Source organism: Parasteatoda tepidariorum, chromosome 3 (genome assembly GCF_982258835.1).
Source record: "Parasteatoda tepidariorum strain Cologne lab strain chromosome 3, Ptep-v5.0, whole genome shotgun sequence".
NCBI lineage: Eukaryota > Metazoa > Arthropoda > Arachnida > Araneae > Theridiidae > Parasteatoda > Parasteatoda tepidariorum.
In genome coordinates, this window is record NC_141757.1 from 62866781 (window position 1) to 62887891 (window position 21111).

Below are 21111 nucleotides of genomic sequence, written 5' to 3' on the forward strand. Positions count from 1 at the left end.
TATTCAAACATGATAAGTTTTGTAATAAGTCAATATTGTCGCGTAGAAAGAATAGAATTTGCGCAAGCAAGTAGAACAGATTTATTAACAAACATCTAGAATACAAAGAACATGAAAGGCGATAACTTAGATACAGTCAGGGCCCGATTAACCTCTGAAAATAGGGGAAGCATAATATAATTTTGGGGCCCCCCTAACTTGAGCAAAAGAAATTTTTGATATTTTTCGCCCATAAACAATACATTTTAAAGAGACAAGAACCATGTGAAAACTATTAGAACCTTAGAAAGGAATACATGCAATCATGTTGGGCCCTTCTTTACGTGCTTTTCTTTACGTGCTTACAAAAACATGTTAACAAAATTTAAATATTCCAATAAATTAAATTATAAAATTACTTGTTGTTATACGAAAGGTTCTTTGCAAGATTAGTCTCTTATTTTACGCCAATTCGTTTACTAGTGGCAGAACAACACAAAATTCTAATTCAGCATAAATTATTGTTACTGCACCAGAAAAATCATACCAAATAATTTTCAAACATGAAACAAAAATATTTTTCGTACTGATAGTTATTTAAAAGTCTTGTGTGTTTAGTTCAACAATAAAAAGCAGAGTAAAATTAATTTGAGCACACATGATAGAGAAAAAAGATTTTAAAAAGAAATAAGAAAATTCATAGGTTTATTACCATTACATATGTTTTTTTCTCGCTGTTAAATTCGCAAAACCTTCAATAATATCTGCAAATTGTAACCTATTTGTAATATCGCTCTCTTTTGCCCAAAAGGGCTAAACTACTTAATTTATTATTTGAAAGAGTTGATCTCCACCGATTTTTTATTCTTTTCAATACAGAAAATGAACGTTCACTAGTGCAGTTATAAGTCACTAGTACATTTTCAAAAATAAGAAATTGGGCCCTTAATTTCAGTCGTTTGGGGGGCCCCCCTAGAATTTTACAGGGGAAGCACTTGCTTCCTATGCCTTTTCGGTAATCAGGCCCTGGATACAGTGTAATTAGGTAAACGGAAATGACGTAAGGGAATGTTCTAGAACATTCCAAAATAATAACTCAAATCTTAATTTATTTGTGTTTATTAAAATGCCTTTGAAGTCTTGTTAGAAATCAGGAGAATTTAGAGAATCGAACTCAGGACCCTGGACTTGCCAAATGTGCGCCTTTAGCAGTCGGCCAAGACAACAAGTTTCATCGCTAATATATACAGGTATAGGACAAAATAATAGGAACACCTGTGCATAGTGATACTATGTACAGGTGTTCCTATTATTTTGTCCCATACCTGTATATATATAATAACAGCAAAATAATTTAAAATTATTGCCTCAAATAAAGAAATTTAAAGTATTTTAATTTTTTATTAAATTCTTTTATTAATCCTGATAATAACTGGTACAAGCAAACTGTAACATAGCATGATATATTTTTATCATAAAATAAGAACAAACATGAAATTAATTACATAAAGAGAAAAAAATATTCCACAGGCAAGATATCTATTATAATAAAGATTACACTACATCTAATATTTATCAAAACTAACAAAAATGAGGTGAATCGTCAGAAAAATTTTCTTAATCATTTAAATCACACCATTCAGGCAAAGGGTAGTCTGGCCTAAAAACGTGAACGTTGAACTTTTGATATTCCTTTGAAGTTAAGAGCTCGGGATATTGAATCGTTAATTCAGCTAAATCCTCCGCCTTTAACTTATGTATTTTCAATTTTCCAAGGACCCTTATATTCATCAGAAGGTCTCTTACAAGCTTATAATCTTCCATTTCAGGAAACTGATTGCAGCCCCAACGTAGGATGTTGCTCTGAAGTGTCAGAATAGGAACCTAAAAATCGATTAAAATATAAACTCTTAAGAATATCAAATTAATGTTCATAATATCTGAAATTTTTCTAAATAACATTAAATGAGATAAAATAATTTGAAAATTACAACAATATTTAAGCGCTTTACCCGTTTTTCGTTAAAACTAAGACAAAGACATAGGATTACAAAAGAGTTTATATTTTACTTTATGATTAGAAAATAACAAATTACTGGTAATTAAGACTAAAGATAATTATAATTTACGATTATAACTGCAAGGTAATAGTGACTACAAGTAATTATGACCCGTGTTTTTTAACATTTTTTGAAGTAACCTATATTTCCATACCTTTTGGATACTCCAGTAAAGCAGTAGAGTACTCGTTTCGGATTCTTAAATGCTAAAATTTTACAGCAAAACATCTATGTCAATATGAAACTATGTTTAATGCTAGAATAGAATTAATGTATATGTCACGGCGAAAGACCGAAGTCGGTGGTTGTTGACTTTCACCGGTGAATGTCGACAAACACCAAATACGTCGGTGAAAGATCGAATATTTCATTACATTCGGACCCTCACCGGTGTATGTCGACAATCACAGATATGCTTTGGTGAATGTCCGAAATATTTATTACATTCGATTTGATACGAATTTATTCGTGGATATAATTACATTTATTCGATATTTTAACTCTACACTGATGTTTTTTTAAGGTTAAGTGCCACTGTCCGGTACACATTTGCCCGGTATACCCTACAACACTGATGTTTTTTTAAGGTTAAGTGCCACTGCCCGGTATACATTTGCCCGGTATATCCCTAACTGATGTTTTTTTAAGATCAAGTGCCATTGGCCGGTATATATTTGCCCGATACTCCAAACACTGATGTTTCTTCTAATCTATCGTCAGTAAGTATTAAAATATAGAATAAATATATCAAACAAATATAATAATATTAACGAATAAATTAATATAAAATTGGATATAACGAATATTTCGGACATTCACCAAAGCGACTATGTGATTGTTGGCATTTACCGGTGAGAGTCAGAAATAAGGGTATTTAGCAAATATTTCGGATATACACGAAGCGACTACGTGAATGTTGACATTCACCGGTGAATGTCGACATTCTCCAGATTTCGGTGTTTCACCGTAACATATACAACTTGAGATTCAAAACGACGAGTAATAACTATTATTATAATCATGATATATTTATCTGTTATCAAAATAACTTGTAATAGTAGTTCATGATTATTTGCATTCGAAGATAACGACAAAAGTAAATTAAAATTATTTACGTAATCACGAATCGAAGTTCTGAATTTCTAAATTTCAGAAACCTAGCACAAATGCTTTTGGAGTATAAGATACTCGATATAGCGTTTCAACTGTGAGTTAGCACATAAGAAAAGTTTAATGAATACAACTTACATCGGCAAGACAATTGTGCCTAAAAATATCTTGAAGTGTATTAGGCGTAGCCTTCAGAAAATCAGCAGAATTTAACACATCAACATTGTTCAGACTGATGAACTGAAGACACCGTTCTCTCAACAAATCAATATCAGGCACTTGATTGAGCATAGAGGAAACATTTTCCACAGATATTTCCATAGATCCAATAACTTCCTCACACTTTTCAACTAGTTGTGACTGCTCAAAAGCCTTAGCCACTCGATAAGCTTCCAGTATTTCATTTTGTTTTGTAGTTCCCAATTCATCAGTGTAAATAAATCTATAAAACATAATCATTATTTAACAAATGTTTTATTAGAATATTGTAAAAAGTATTCTATGAGAAATATTTAAAACTTAATAATTTAATTAAATGAATATTTAATATTTTTTTAATTTTATTTTATCAACGGTGTTAAACAGCTCGGAATTTCGACTATTAACAATGCTTAAATGTGCTTCATTTGCATGATGAAAAAAAGAAAAACCCACGAATAATTCCCATGCTTAGCCCGACTTCGTAAGGTTCGTGATCCATCTACCACTAAGAATAGTTTACGTTCGCACTGAAGCTGACGAAAAGCAACATGCTAATTTACTAGCCATTTCTGAGGTCCCGCAGTGGACTGATCGTTAAGACACGGTTCCCAGCAGATCACCGAAGTCAAGCATCACCGGCTGCGGTCAGTGTGCGGGTGGGTGACCCACTTGGATCAGTCTGCGTAGGGACCGAGGGTGTGCGGTATTGGTCCTCGTTAAACTGTGCTACCGTAAAGTGCTCGACTTCGCGTGCAGGTCGTTGGGCTACCGAAGCGGGGGTGCCATCCCCTCCGCAGAGGATCAAAATTGAGATGGCATGTCTTCGGATCATCCTCCGGGATGTTTCCCAGACCGTCGCCAATAGCCCATTGTGCAGCTCTAGTGCGACGTAAATTAACAACAAACAACAAACAAACATTTCTGAGAATCGAACCTGGAGTCATCACTGAGGGTGGGAGTCGCGTCAATTCATCGTGTACAATTTCTGGAGGTATCGATGAAACACATCTCATAACTTTTTGGACATGGGTTCAACGCCCTACCAACCAAGCTATCCCGGCTTCAAATTCGAGATCTATAACAGTGGTTTCCAACTAGCGGACCGGGCATCCGGTCCGCGAAGACTTTTTTGTGGCCCGCAAACTAAAATATATTAGTTGTCATTTTTTTGCTGACAATTTTCGTAAAAAATATATATGGGTTTAAAATACTTTTCTAGTTAATAAAAACCTAATTTCTTTGTTTCTGTGAAATTTATCATACCAACGGTGCAAATAAAAATTATTTCTCAGGTTTTGCATCCAAGAAAATATTTATTCAAATACATAAATAATCATGTATGTTGCTTTTCTTTATTTCATTTTTTTGTATTTTGCGAATATAATTTAGCATGTGTGTATCAGAAATTTTCTCGAAGAAATTCTTCGATTTAACTTTTTGAAACCACTCATTTTGGACGAAAATATTTACACACACATTTGTAAATTTAATATGTAAATATTTATTCTCTGGTGGTTGCAGCAGACAAACCTGAATTTTGTCATTGAACATTTTGTGTGCTACTATGTAAGTTTAAATACCAACCTTTTCAAAGTCTTATATCTTAACAATTAGATATCTGTTGCACATTAATTGCTTAATACATGGGTGCACATGAAAGTTATTGTAGCCCGATTTTTTTAGTATGCAATCAAATATTTTTAAAAATCTACTTCTTATTTTAATTTGTAATTCAATACTTTTGTTTTGTACAACTTGGCAAAAATCGGACAGTAATATTTAATGTTCCTTTAAACATAAAAGAGTCCTACATAAAATTTTGATAAAGTTGCGGCCACTTGATTTGTGTTTTTAATTGTGGCCCCTGGCCTCATGTAAGTTGGAAACCCCTGATCTATAATTTCCAGGCTTCCTAGATCAGACCGAGGGTTTTCAAAAAATTATAACAGTCAACTGTTTAAGGATTAAAATGTTTTAAAAACAATTCCTACGGGGGAAATTCACGAGATAGGACATTAGTGCCATCACAGAATCCTTAGTTAATAAAGTTTTCTATATGCAAGTCTCCTTTTCGCAGTTTTTTTTTTTGTTACCTGTGCCAATTTCATTCTCCAAAAATAATGGCTTATGATGAACATTTCAAAAATATTATAATGTGATATTGATTGCTTAAAAGATTTCGCAAGGACATCTATCGGAAAACAGTAACTCTGTGAAGATAAATGTATGTCCTATCAAACAAACTTGCTAATAAAATGTCTTTTAATGTCCGTCAGTTTTTAGGACACAATTTAGCTTACCTCCATAAAATTTGAAATCCAATTATAGAACTTGAATCATGGAATTCACTAGGAGAGTCAGGTTTGAGAAGCATATTTTTAAATTTGGGACTCATAGCTGCTAGGATAAGACGATGACCCTTGAATTTATGACCTCTAACATTAAATATAACATCGTAAAATTCTTCATTTGCACATATGTGGCGAATACCGTCAGCAAGTGAAATAACTTTCGTCTGCCATGGCTCTTGTTCTTCTTCCGGTGAAGCTTTCAAAGAAAATCATCTTTATTAGTTTTCATTTAGGAATACTTAATTGAAATATTTTCATAATACTAGTCAACAGAAAAAAATAACGCACGCACTCACAAAACAGTGCTGTCGCGGTTTTGTTAAGTTAAAAAAGTATTTTCGTTTTTATTTTTATTTTTTAAATCCAATAGATTAGTTTTCGCAGTAAATTTCACACTCAAGTAGTATAATCATAATGAATTTGGAAAGCTTTTATTCGATAAAAAGTTCGATTGATTTTACGCAGTACTTTCTGTTTGACTCTTAGAATGAAATGAAAAGCATTTTCAAGACTGATTGAAAATGAAAAGCAGCATTTTTGGCATATTTTACTTTTTACTAACGAAAAGGTACAAATGCTGTACGAGATTTAGACGGTAATACCTTTACTTAAAATGAGGTCAAAAATCACCTGGATCAGTTTTTTTGCCATAGGATTTCGCAGAGGGATAGTTCCAGGTTTCTGATTTACTTAGGATTTCGCAGTGGGAAAGTACTAGGTTTCTGGTTTACTCAGGATTTCGCAGAGGGATAGTTCCAGGTTTCTGGTTTACTCAGGATTTCACAGTGGGAAAGTACCAGGTTTCTGGTTCATCTAGGATTTTGCAGTGGGAAAGTACCAAGTTTCTAGTTTACTCAGGATTTCACAGTGGGAAAGTATCTTGCAATAATTTATTTGTATTTTGAAAATAATTTTTCCGCATTTTGAATTTCTTGCTTTACTCTAGGTTTCCCTGAACTCCCTTTTCTCTTTATTTAGAAGTTCCATTGGAGGCGAAACAGAATTTGCCATGAAAAGTTTCTCCTGCTGCATAGCTTCCTCTTAAGCCTCTTACAGTTAATTTTCCAAACTTTCTCGCGAAGAGCTACTAAACTTCAACGGAAATAATTATCCTAGCCTCCACATTTATACTTGGGAGACTACAAAAGTGAATAGTTCTAGAAAGGAGGGAAATTTTGGAAGTATTTCTACCATCAAATTAATACAAAAACTAATGCAATTTTCCAGATTTTTTTTCTTTATTTTTTGCAATTTTAAGAACTTTTTTTCTAGATATTCAAGCTTTTAATCACATAATTTATCAACAAAATTTTAACAACGAACAATAAAAATATTTACAGTCAAAATTTTTGTTAAAAGGAGTTGACAGGTAGAGTTCAGAAAGTTGCCAAACCGTGTAACTTCCTAACTATCAAGTGAAAGCTTTAGAAACTCTGCCTACTAATCTGTTTTTAATGAAAATTAATACAAAATATTTCTGTCATTTAAATGTGATTAGGGAGATGAGCTTAAATAATTTTTGTTTTACATTTTTTACTTAAAAAATTTAGCTTCTAATATAATCATTTTCCTCCTTCTCTTGCAGTAGCATAGCAAGCTGAAAGGGGGGGGGGGAAGGGGGACAACCCCCCACGAGCAGCCTCACAGAGGGACGCCAAATTCACAACAAAAAAAATATTAATAATAATGAATTCCAGGATAAATGATTTTCTCAGGATAAAATGTTAATGAATTAAAATATTTTCGCAACAAGATTGCCAGATTATAAGAAATGAAAACAGAAGCCCAAAGGGAGTTAAAAATGCAAGTATAGGGATTTCTTTTATGGCTCATTCTCACTGCTGTACTGAAGCTCGTTCGATTTGTTAGGGACCAAGGATTGGCCCGAAAATAGATGCGAGCAAGGTAATAATATTATAATGGATAATTGTAAGAAGTTTATAATTAAAAATTAGTATATATAATGCAAAGTCGTATTGTATTAACTGCAAACTCTTACTCAATGAAAATTTTTAAAAAAAAGTAACCAAATGCGGTAGTTTTTTTGTTCTTTTTTTTTTAAAGCAAAAGCTCAAATAATATTCTGTGAGTGCCAAATTCAAAGATCTAAAATAACAAAAAATAATTAAATATTTTTTCTTCACTGTGAATAATTCTCTAAATATTTTCACCTTCGTCGTCATTACACAATAATTATGCAAAGGATATTAACACAAATTGATTGAATTGAGGGCTTGAAATAGGCTTATAATAAATACATATAAGCTGTGCAAACTCAACTTCAAATATAACTTTTAAATATTAAATATTTCAGTGGTAAATAAAAGTTACCTAGTGGAATTTATTATAAAAAAGGTACTTTACTTTTAAAAATATATTTTTGGTTTTTTATTTTCATCCTTAATTTTTAAAAGAATTTACCAACATAATCATAACAAAAAAATTTTTCATATTAATTTATTGAGTTAAAAGCTGAAAGTTTAAATAAAGGAACAAAATTTTAAAACATAATTAAAATTTTTAAAGTATAATTAAAATAAGACTGAAGATCAGAAAGGATACATAAAATCAAATTGTTTCAAAAATCATTAGATAAGATAAAAAGCAATAAATTGTTTGAAAGGTTTAGGGTAACATAGTGTTATGACTTATATTTCATAGAGATTAAATTTTTTCAAACTGTTTCTTAATATTGTTTCTATATCGATAGTTAAATAGTTTCATTAGATAACAACATATTAGCTATAAGCACCTTCATGTATTTTTTCGCAAGGAAATTACACTTAAAAAACTTTCTCCAGAAAATTTTGAAAATATTGCTCAAGCACTTCATTATATATTTATTTATAAACATATATTTTTATAAAAAGTAGGAAAGGCAGTTTGAAATTCGTATTTTAGATTATTCTTCACTATTAAGCTCGATAATAAAAACTGAAAATGAAAATTAATTGTTATATATTTTCAAGGTTTCAATTCCGAAAAAAAAAAAAAAGACTTAAAAATGACATTGACGTGAGGTGCACAAATTCCAATTTTTATAAAAATAGAAAATTTCTATTTTGTATAATTTGGAAGAGCATTTAAAATTGTTAACAATGATTTTCCCGAAATTAGAGTTTAGAAGAAATTACAGAAACTAGTACAGATTTGCGTTGTAACAATTAGCACGTTATGAATATCCACATAAAAAAAAGGAGAGTAGTAGACTATATTTTACTACGTCTGAAGTACTTAAATACACCTAAAGTGCTAATATTGAAACAGGGAACAAAATATGTATGCAAAAGCTACATAAAATACGTAATTGAGTAATCCACTACATCTATGTTTAGTTTTTCGACTGACAATTGATATATTACTAATAAAATCAATGTTGACATAAAAGATATTTTGCTTATCTAATACAATTTAATATAATAAACTTTTATTTAATAAAATAAATTGTAATTTTATGTAACTTAATGTTTAAGTTTATTTAAGGCAAAAGTTTATACACATCAGGGTGTAAAAAAATAACATTTATTGAGAGCAGTTTTACTCAATCAATCTTCCCTTTAATGAATAAATTAAGGTTTAAACTAAAATCAAGCCTTACCGTTGCTGGCAGACAATAGTACCATCTTATATTTCGATAATAAACCACTTATTTCTAACGATTCGGTATGTTATTAAACTTGTAATAAATATCTTCAGCTTAAAGTGAAAGTGAAATTATGTACCCTGAATAGTACGTATAGAGAGAAGGAAGGCGGGTTGACACGATCAAAGTACTTTGATCAAAGTAGGCGCGCGCAATCAAAGTAAGTCATAAAAGTAAATAAAACAAAAATGGGAACCGCGAAATTTTAGGGAAAAGGGAAAATGCGAAGGGGAAAAAAAGTCACGCACTGTTGTTGAGAGTATGATACATCAAAAGAATAATCTCGGCCTCTGTGTTTTTAAAATTCATTCGAATTTTAAAATTATTTAATGAAGTTTAAAAAATAAAATCATATTTTATTAGACATTGATATAGGCAGTTTAACCAACTTTGTGATTATATTAATGAAAAGAGGAAAATTATTGTTTTTGAAATTAAATCAATATATAAAAAGTTCCCTGTATTTGTAATTGTCTCTCACTTTGATGTGACGTAATTTACTTTGAAGGGTGTTCAACTTTAATTTCTACTTTGATTCAAACAGCGATAATTGTGCCAATTGTGGGTATCGGTAATTGATTGTTACCTATGACGAATTTGCTTAAGAGGATTCTAAAAATGATAAGGGTCAATTTCAAAGATGCGTTAAATAGAATTTTTCCAGTTTCGTGGGGTGAGGAAGCTCGATCCTAACTTCACGTTCGCGGTTACAATCAAGTTAATCACAGAAAAAATTCAAAATAATTATTTCTCAAACCCATTCTCACTGTATGAAAAACAGCAGGTGAATTTGGAGGGTCACATAAAGCGAAATTTTGAATATTGTGCTAGCGATCTCTGAGGAACCATTTCCATAACATTCTGTACAATACTTGCGCTAGTAGTCCCGCTGTGAACTGATCGTAAAGACACAGTTTCCAGTTGAATACCTCAATCAAGCATGATTGGCTGCGGTCATCAAACGAGTGGAGTGACCACTTTGAGCAACCTGCGTAGGGACCCTGGGCGAGCGGTATTGGTCCTCGTTAAACTGTTCTACTGTAAAGTGCTCGACTTTTCGAGCAGATCGTCGGGCAACTAAGGCAGGGGAGCCATCCCCTCTGAAGAGGATCAAAATTTCGATGGTATGTCTACGGATCATTCTCAGGAATGTTTCCCAGACCGTCGCCAGTAGCCCATTGTGCGATGCAAATAAAGCACCCAAGTGATGGTAGCTTTCTATATTTCTTTCTTATTTAGTTTCTGATGCGGGCTTCACACTTTGCAAAGGGCACAGGAGTCGAATTATCTTTTGTTGGTATTAGCATGTGTATTTTTCCATCTGTATGTCCTTTCTTTCTCCAATAAATGGTCTACCTAGGTGGCTATTATAGTTCTTTCGCTTTACTTTGAAATATGTCTTAAATAAAATGACAAATACACATTTTTAAATCACTATGTATGCAAAAATTTGAATGCCAAAACCAGTTTGATTGCTTTTGAAGCACTAAAGGAGTTTCCATTAATATTCTTATACCTTTACTGGATTAACTATTCAAATTAATTGGGTTAAAATAGTTTTAAATATTTAAAAAATCGTTTTTATTTAAAAGAATTTTAAAAAGTCGAAAAGCAAAAATATATATCACATTTTTTCATTGTTTTTGTTTTCCGGCTTTTTAATTTATTCTTTTTAATAAAAATTTTTTTTTCTCATTTAATAGTTTCTTTTTTCATGAATTTTTATTATATTTTTCTATCTGTATTTTTGATGCAATTTAGTAACTCTATGTACTAGCAACTTTTGTATAGCAAATAAAGCTATTATTTTTTCTTAATTTTCTATATTATTCTCGTAGTCTTTTTTGTTTTTTTATTGTGTTATATATATATACCACTTGCTACCATCATTAAAGAATGTTAATTTACTCAAACAAATTTTTCAATTTGTATTCCTTATGCAAGCTATTATTTTGTAATAATTATTATCAAACTCCTTATAAAAAAGCTTATGCTATATCATGCTCTTTTAAAGTCAAATTTTTTAACAACTGATATTGTAAATAGATATAGGGGTTAAAAAAATTTTTTTTTTTTAAAAATAAACTATGCATGAATAAACCTTAACTTTCCATCATTCTTCTCTGACATCCCTCGTCATACATCAAAAGTAAAACCTGGTCCTACTGGTAATCCATTGGACTTGTTGATTTTAAATTATGAATTGAAATAGTTAAAACGAAAAGACTGTTCAATAAATGTAAATAAATTTGGATTTCGGTGATATTTGATGAGAAACTTTAGCAACTTGAGAAAAAGATTCCAGAAAGTTCTAGAAACATTATTTGATACTCAATAACTTTAGGCATTTGCTATTTGATTCCTACATCGTTTATTATTGTTATTTATAGAGTAACTTTTACATCAAGAAAAGTATTGATTTCTATAAATTCTGCATGCTGAAGCCTTTTACATCTAATACAGAAAAATATACTATTTATAAAATTTATTATACAACTCCACTGAAATCCAATTTTACTTTTTTTGCAACATACAAGCAATAGTTCTTAGTTTAAAAAATTTTATTGGTAAAAACATCATTGGATTACAAATCATTTGAAATGGGAAAGAACAATATATTGAATGAAATAATTTTTATAGTAAATTAAACATATTAGTTTAAGGAAATAAATTTAATGGAATTCACTGAAACTATGAATGAAGAAATTTATAAGCTCTCATCCATAAACTATCTTGACTAATTTCTAGTACTTAAAAAGAAGAGAATAAGAACAAAAAGATTAAAGAAAACTGTCACAAAGATTTATAAATATTTTATGTAACATGCATATACATTATGCAGTATCAACATTAAAATTTTACAATATAAAACAATTAAAAGAAGTTTACATTTAAAGAATGAATCTTGAACTGTTTAATAATAAAAATATATTTGAATTTTAATCTACAAAGAATATTTAATAGCAATTTCCTCAGATTTAATGTTTAGAAAATATATTTAAAAACTTTTGTATAGCAATTTTGAATAGGCCATAGTAAAATGTTATTAATCCAATAAAAGATCCAGTACAAGAATTTTTTTTTTTAAATTGCTATCACAATAACCTCCAAAAATAACTAATACTTAATTAAGATTATAAAAGTCCTGATAAGATTAAGATTAATTAAGGTAATTAAGCAAATTAAGATAAAAAGTTATATAAATGATTATGAAAGCTCCCTAAGGTCAAAACATTTTTCTCTGAACACTTTCACTACTGCTCTTTCTACTTCTGTAATTCTATTTCTGCTTCAGCTTGTAATTATTTCCGTCTGTGATATAATACAGGTTATTTTAAATTGCAGAAGAGGAGACGAAGAATAAATTCTGTCAACCTGTAAAAGATAAAAAATATATTATTTCAAAAAAATAAATAAATAAATTAAAGGTTAATAAATCTTTTCTTTACAATTCATTTAATTTTTTTATACTGTTACATTACATTATTATCATTCGATTTTTGTGTGTCTTCTACGGAATTAGTGATTAACATTTGCTACGCCATCAACATCTCCTATTACAATCAGCTAATAATATCAAATTTTTTCCTAATACAATTTCGACTACTCCCCCTTAAAATTTACAAAAAATTCTAATATAATATCAAACATAAAAAAATTCTGAATTTTTTAATATATTTCAGTAAAATTGCTTAAAAGTAATAGTAGTGTTTCAAAATGGTCTACTCCACATAAAATTAAAATGTCTTTATTGAATATTCATTTAGAAAAAATAATTAATAAATTTAAGCTATGTTCAAAATACATAAAGTTACTACTTTACTAAATTTGAAAAGAAATAACTTTCTACTGCTCAAAAATAAATTGCCTATTAATGAGCACTTGAATTGTGCAGACTGTTACTTCCAATTTGTATACTTTTGAGGAGAATGAAGATAGCAATCAAGTAATACAATTAGTATCAACTCTTCATTAATATTAAGACAATATTTATAAAATGCATAGATTAAAAGTTTCAATTTACTTTGACAAAACTTGAATTTGATGAGCAGAATGAGAAATATTGAAGGAAAAAAAAAACACTGTAGAAATTTGACAAATCACCATGCTGGAAGACAAAAGAAATATACAACAAGACACATTTGACTGTATAAAAAACACAAGTTTCAACATCCAATTAAATCTGTTTCGATGTTAATTATATCTAAATTTTTCAACTGTAAATAGTCAGATTTCAATAGTGCATATGTTTTTCCCATACCTTTATACTAATTGCAACATACACACTTTTTGTTTTCCTTTTTGATAGGGATTATAAAAATACATATCAAAAGCAGTATTTAGAGAACAAACTGTTTATTATATATTAAGTATTGTATCTATGTTTGTAAAATTAGCACATTTTAATTAAATTACTTAAGATTTTGCATATTGTATGTTTCCAGAAAGAAAAAAAAGAATTTTTTTTTGCTCTTTCTTAGAGCAAATAATGTAACTTTGAAAGAAAAAAGATTTAATATTACATAAGTTAATAGAATTAAAAGCAAGTCCATAGGAATTCAATTTTATAACTGTAGCATATAGCATAAAGCATCACGAACAGTCCAAAATGAAGTTGAATTAAACATTTTTATTCAACAACAAAACTTTCTATAGTTCATCAAGATAAGATACTCATGAAAATAATGATTATTATACATGGAAATAAGATATTCTTTGTATGAAACAATTTTTGTGTCAAGTAAGCTAGAGTGTATGTGGTCAAATAAAACATTTGGCAAAAAAGATAAAGTCAAACAAACGGACATTTTAAAACTCTCAAGCAAATTTGTATAAAGATCAAACTAATATAAAAAGATCTTAATATTAAGCTAGAAATGCATAAAAATTTAAAATGACTTAATTTTAATATAGAATTAACAACTATTCTAAATCCTAAATAAGACATATGGATCTCCATGTTTTTAAAATTCCACATTTATCATAACACAAAATTTTCTCTATAAGCTATTTTTCTTTAATTAAATATAGACAGAAAGTAACCAAAAACAACAATTACTTACATAAAATTTTGACAGAAAATAATCTGTATTAATATCTACACAGTAATAAAAGTTGAGCAATATATTATACTATAAAATGATAGAGCTAAAAAACAGTTCAACTAAATATTTTATAAACTTTAATAAAAATTATTAATACACAAACAGATCGGGAATAAATGAACTATTAGGCATGGAATACATATTTTGTTATTATTTCAGATTATTAAGTAATACTTCTAATAATCTATTAACTACACAAAGATATCATATATACATTAGTATAACGTATATTAGTATGTGATATAATTAGTAGTACAGTGCCCGCCGCTAATAAAATCACTGGATAATAAAATCAGCCGCTTTATAAAATCAAATCGGCAAGAACCGAATCGTTACAATATTAATACATGTTAAAAGCTTCCTTTAATAAAATCAATGCCGCCGCTTTTTAAAATCAAAATTTTGACTCATAATAAATCAAAAGTGCAATATTTCAGCTTCTTTTGTTCTAATTAATAAAATTTTATTTTTTCGAAGTTTAAACATTTTTTAAGAAGAAGCAACAGTTACTCACAAGCCTTTGAAACAGGTGTGGTTAGCACTTTTCTGCGATTTACATAGTGTAAGAGTTAAGGAAAAATGTGGGTGGTAAGCGGCGAGTTCATAGAAATCAATGTCAATTCCTTGACTTGAATGAAGCTTGGAGAAACCTATCTCATTCAACAGGGGGTCGAATTCTTATCTTACTTTTTATTGAATGAACCATAGAAGGGAGAGAAGTTTCTTTTGTTATCTATCTTAACAGAGAACATGAATGGATTTCCAAAAACTGTGCGCATGTTCCGTAGCTATTGACGATAAACTGCAAACATCAGGAGAAAAATCTGATTTTGAAATTGTTACAAACATCAAAAATTGCAAAGTTATTTTCAATCATGAAATGGAGAAATCAGACTCAGAAGATGAAATGAACTCATCAGTGCCATCTTCAATGGAAGTCAGAAAAGCACTTAATGTAGTGCGGCAAGCTTTAGAACAAAGAGGAGGAAATATCGAAAACTATAAAAACTTCTATAAACTCTCAAATGATGTTGAAAAGTTAATTTTAAATACTGAAACTCAAGCAACCATTGATCGGTTATTTGCAAAAATTTGGAAATTTAATCTTATGTAGGGTTTTACTTTATTAAAATAATTAAATTAGTTAAAATAAAACATTAATGTTGTCATGATTTCAGCTTTTAAAGTGTGTGCATTTAGAATACAAAAAATTTGATTTTTTTTCTCCAAATGTTGAATCGCCTCTTAATAAAATCAGCCGCTTAATAAAATCAAAAGAGCATAAAACGAAAGTGATTTTAATAAACGGCGGGCACTGTATTTAAAATAGAAAACGTAATATTCATTTTAAAAGCATATATAGTTGATTAAAACGAAGAAATTCTCACTTACCCGATAATATAGAGAAGTTTTCAAATCCTATTAGTACATCCAGATTTCTTGAAAAAAAGGTTCTAAATAAACATATTCCCTGTAAACAAAAACAACTTCTTCTAAATCGTCACATTTCCCTAAAAATATTTCCCTACTGGTGAATGCGCGCGCTTACTTTGATCAAAGTACTTTGATCGTGTCAACCCACCTGGAATCTTTTGATAATATCGCCAAATAATCGCTCATTTGGCAACTTCGTTTATTTTTGCGTAACGATAGTAAAATAATTTTTTCGAATATTTAAAAATAAGGGATAACCAGGGCCGTGAATAAGGGTAGGCGAGTTGGGTGCCCGCAGAGGGTCCCTAATATTCAGAGCCGCTAAAAATTCCGAACTTATTAATAATTTTACTATCAGTTTTTTTACATTTGCTAAATCTTGAATATATTTTTACTCTTCTTTGGACATATAATTCATACGACTTATTATAATTTATATTTTCAAATGTAAAATTCATTGCAATTAATGTTCCTGTATATTAAGAGGGTAATTTTTAAAATAACAACTTGGAACTTTTTTTTCAACTTTTATGTCACGGAAATTAATTTTATTAAAAATTCCAGTTATAGCCGATTTGTAAGTAAGTGGAGGGCAATCTTTAATAATTGTGAAATATGTCATGAAAAATAAAAAGCAGGGCTGGAATGATTTAAAAATAATTAATTAAAAAAATCATTGATTTGATTCACATAATTTTTTACATCACAGATTTGCCTAAAATGCATTATTTTCACAGTACTACTTCATTAATATATTCTACTTAAGGCTGTGATTATTGATAATAAATATTTTATTCGTAGAATCAAGAAATAAGTAAATACATCAAAAAAACAAAATATCTCTTTTTTTAATAGCTGAAATGTTGATAAGAATATAACTTGCAAATTATAATTTTTCATAATTCATTTCATGCCATTTTCATATTTAAATGTAAAATAATTTGCTATTTTATTATCAATAAATATATTTCAGTTATACCCAATTAATTTTATACACATTTATTAAAATAAAAGTAATTTTAAAACTTATTTGTAAATAAAGAATAAAGACTCATTCTGCCATGAATAATTTATTTTTCTGATTTAAATTAGATTACTTTTCATTCGCCAAGTTGGTTCCATGTCTTTGCAATTTATTAATGTTTTTAGTTTTATTAAAAAATAACAACTGACTTTATTCATTAAGTAATTAGTTTGCAATAATTAAATAACAATATTAGCCTTTTTATTATTAGTGGTATTATGAATTTTTGTTGCAGTTTATCCTTTTCCGTTTTCAATTCATTTGTCTATTTAAAAATGCTCAACAAATAAAATTGTTTTTGTGAAATTTTCCTTCCTAATATAAATTTTGAATAAAATATGATTTGATAAATGTTCTATATTAGTGTCTCGATAATTTGAAAACTGAAGCAAAATTTTTGAAACACTGATTTTTAAACATTTATAATATCATACGGAGACTGAGTCCCCTTATGTTTTGTTGAAAATGTTGCTCAAGCACTTCATTATATATTTATTTATAAACATATATTTTTATAAAAAGTGTGAAAAGCTGTTTAAAATTCGTATTTTAGATTATTCTTCTCTATTAAGCTCGATAATAAGGGCTGAAAATGAAAAATAATTGTTATATATATTTTCAAAGTTTCAATTCAGAAAAAAAAAAACTTAAAATTGTTAACATTAACAAATTCCAATTTTTATAAAAATAGAAAATTTCCATTTTGTATAATTTGGAAGAGCATTTAAAATTGTTAACAATGATTTTCCCGAAATTAGAATTCAGAAGAAATTACAGAAACTAGTACACATTTGCGTTGTAACAATTAGCACGTTATGAATATTCACATTAAAAAAAGGAGAGTAGTAGACTGTATTTTTCTACGTCTGAAGTACTTTAATACACCTAAAATGCTAATACTGAAACAGGAAACAAAATATGTTTGCAAAAGCTACATAAAATACGTTATTAGGTAATCCACTACATCTATGTCTAGTTTTTCGACTGACAATTGATATATTATTAATAAAATCAATGTTGACATAAAAGATATTTTGCTTATCTAATACAATTTAATTTAATATAATAAACTTTTATTTAATAAAATAAATTGTAATTTTATGTAACTTAATGTTTAGGTTTATTTAAGGTAAAAGTTTATACATATCAGGGTGTAAAAAATAACATTAATTGAGAGCAGTTTTACTCCATCAATTTAATGAAATAAATTAAGGTTAAAACTAAAATCAAGCCTTACCGTTGCTGGCAGACAATAGTACCATCTTATATTTCGATAATAAACCACTTATTTGTAACAATTCGGTATGTTATTAAACTTGTAATAAATATCTTCAGCTTAAAGTGAAAGTGAAACTGAAATTATGTACTTCTGAATAGTATCTATAGATGGAAGGAATCTTTTGATAATATCGCCAAATAATCGCCCATTTGGCATCTTCGTTTATTTTTGCGTAACGAAAGCAAAATAATTTTTTCGAATATTTTAAAATAAGGGATAACCAGGGCCGTGAATAAGGGTAGGCGAGTTGGGTGTCCGCAGAGGATCCCTAATATTCAGAGCCGCTAAAAATTCCGAACTTATTAATAATTTTACTATCAGTTTTTCTACATTTGCTAAATCTTGGATATATTTTTACTCTTCTTTGGACATATAATTCATACGACTTATTATAATTTATATTTTCAAATGTAAAATTCATTGCAATTAATGTTCCTGTATATTAAGAGGGTAATTTTTAAAATAACAACTTGGAACTTTTTTTGCAACTTTTTTTGCAACTTTTTTGTCACGGAAATTAATTTTATTAAAAATTCCAGTTATAGCCGATTTGTAAGTAAGTGGAGGGCAATCTTTAAGAACTGTGAAATATGTCATGAAAAATAAAAAGCAGGGCTGGAATGATTTAAAACTATTTAATTAAAAAAATCATTGATTTGAATCACTTAATTTTTTACATCACAGATTTGCCTATAACGCATTATTTTCACAGTACTACTTCATCAATATATTCTACTTAAGGCTGTGATTATTGATAATAAATATTTTATTCGTAGAATCAAGAAATAAGTAAATACATCAAAAAACAAAATATCTCTTTCTTTAAGAGCTGAAATGTTGATAAGAATATAACTTGCAAATTATAATTTTTCATAATTCATTTCATGTCATTTTCATATTTAAATTTAAAATAATTTGCTGTTTTATTATCAAGAAATATATTCCAGTTATACCCAATTAATTTTATGCACATTTATTAAAATAAAAGCAATTTTAAAGTTTATTTGTAAATAAAGAATAAAGACTTGTTCAGGCATGAATAATTTATTTTTCTGATTTAAATTAGTTTACTTTTCATTTGCCAAGTTGGTTCTATGTCTTTACAATTTATTAATGTTTTTAGTTTCATTAAAAGATAACAACTGACTTTATTAATTAATTAGTTTGCTATAATTAAATAATAATATTAGCCTTTTTATTATTAGTGATATTAAGAATTTTAGTTGCAGTTTATCCTTTTCTATTTTACTCGAAGCTATAAAATTCATTTGTCTATTTAAAAATGCTCAAAAAAATTTTTTTGGGGGGAAATTTTCTTTCCTAATATAAATTTTGAATAAAGTATGATTTGATTAATGTTCTATATTAGAGTCTCGATAATTTGAAAACGGAAGCAAAATTTTTGAAATACTAATTTTTAAACATTTATTATATCATATAGAGATAGTGCATCCCCCTTATGCTTTGTTTCTGAAGATAGTAAAAATTTTGAAAATGTTGCTCAAGCACTTCATTATATATTTATTTATAAAAATAATTTTTTATAAAAAGTAGGGAAGACAGTTTAAAATTCCTTTTTTTAGATTCTTCTTCCCTGTTATGCTCGATAATAACAGCTCGAAATGAATAATATTTATTATAAACATTTTAAGGTACTCGATTAAAAAATAGGACTTAAAATTTATTACATTGAGGGGCAGAAACTTTAACTCTGCCGAAAATTAAAAAATTCTATTTTGTATAGTTTTGGAGCGTGTTTAAAATTGTTTACAACGATTTTCCCTAAATTGAAATTTAGGAGAAATATTAGAAACCAGTACTGAATTGCGTTGTAACAATTAGCACGTTACAAATATACACATAAATATTAAGGACTGTAGTATACTATATTTATAAGTCTGACATACTTAAATATACCTAAAGTGCTAATACCAAAGCAAGAAACAAAGTATGCATGCAATAGCTACATAAAATACGCAATTGAGTAATCCACTACTTCTATGTTTAGTTTTTAGATTGATAATTGAAATATTGCTAGTGAAATCAAGGCAGACATTAAAAATATTTTTGTTAATCTAATACAATTACAATTTAGTTCAATATAATAAACTTTTATGTAATAAAATAAATTGTAATTTTATTTAACTTAATGTTTAAGTTTATTTAAGGCAAAGGTTTCGATACATATCAGGGTGTAAAACAATAACATTTACTGACAGGAGTTTTACTCCATCAATTTTCATTTCAATGAAATAAATTATGGTTTAAACAAAAAATCAAGGCTTACCGTTTCTAGTAGACGATAGTACCATCTTATATTTCGATAATAAACCACTTATTTGTAACAATTCGGTTTGTTATTATATTTGAAATAAATATCGTCAGCTTAAAGTGAAAGTGAAATTATGTACTTCTGAATAGTATCTAAAGAGAGAAGGAATCTTTTGATAACATCGCCAAACTATCGCTCATTTGGCAACTTCGTTTATTTTTATGTAAAATAATTTTTTCGAATATTTTAAAATGAGGGATAACCCGGGCAATGATTAAGGGCAGGCGAGTTGGGCGAAAATTCAGGGCAGCCCCGTACTGTTTAATAGTTTTATAACAAGTTTTTCTTTAAGAACAGCGAAAAATGCCAAGAAAAATAAAAAAAAACATGGTTGAAATGATTTAGAAATATTTAATTTAAAAAATCATTGATTTGATATCACATAATTTTTTACATCATAGATTTGTCTTAAAAAGTATCATTTTTACAGTACTTCATTAACTAATATATCATACTTAAAGCTGTGATCATTGATAATAAATATTTTATACATAAAATCAAGAAATAAGTTAATAAATTAAGAAACAAAATATCTCTTTTTTAAGAGCTTCAATGTAGATAAGAATATAACTTGCAAATTATAATTTTTCATA

General features: G+C 28.4%; 1 protein-coding gene and 1 long non-coding RNA gene across 4 annotated transcripts; both read right to left on the bottom strand.

Annotated features, from left to right (window-relative positions):
• Positions 1-1369: 1369 nt before the first annotated feature.
• LOC107438006 (BTB/POZ domain-containing protein 9) lies at positions 1370-20633 on the bottom strand. Of its 3 annotated transcripts, none has more exons than XM_016050160.4 (4): positions 20474-20633; positions 5651-5897; positions 3288-3591; positions 1370-1863 (listed from the first exon to the last, which is right to left on the bottom strand). In XM_016050160.4, the coding sequence occupies exons 1-4, from the start codon at positions 20496-20498 to the stop codon at positions 1597-1599; spliced, it is 843 nt and encodes a 280-aa protein (XP_015905646.1). In that variant the 5' UTR covers positions 20499-20633; the 3' UTR covers positions 1370-1596. The 3 variants fall into 3 exon arrangements, with proteins under 3 accessions (XP_015905646.1, XP_015905648.1, XP_015905647.1); XM_016050162.5 differs by lacking the exon at positions 20474-20633 and adding an exon at positions 18145-18285; XM_016050161.3 differs by lacking the exon at positions 20474-20633 and adding an exon at positions 9300-9482.
• On the bottom strand, positions 11888-15979 carry LOC147813844 (uncharacterized). The gene is made up of 2 exons (XR_015432585.1): positions 15842-15979; positions 11888-12719 (listed from the first exon to the last, which is right to left on the bottom strand). It is a non-coding gene; the product is annotated as an uncharacterized LOC147813844 (long non-coding RNA).
• Positions 20634-21111: the final 478 nt, after the last annotated feature.

Coding starts and splice junctions, on each gene's coding strand:
- LOC107438006 (XM_016050160.4), bottom strand. CDS start 20,498: ATGGTACTATCGTCTACTAGAAACG. Junction 5,898..20,473: donor ACTATCGTCTACTAGAAACG/GTAAGCCTTGAT, acceptor TTTCTTTGAAAG/CTTCACCGGAAGAAGAACAA. Junction 3,592..5,650: donor GGATTTCAAATTTTATGGAG/GTAAGCTAAATT, acceptor TATGTTTTATAG/ATTTATTTACACTGATGAAT.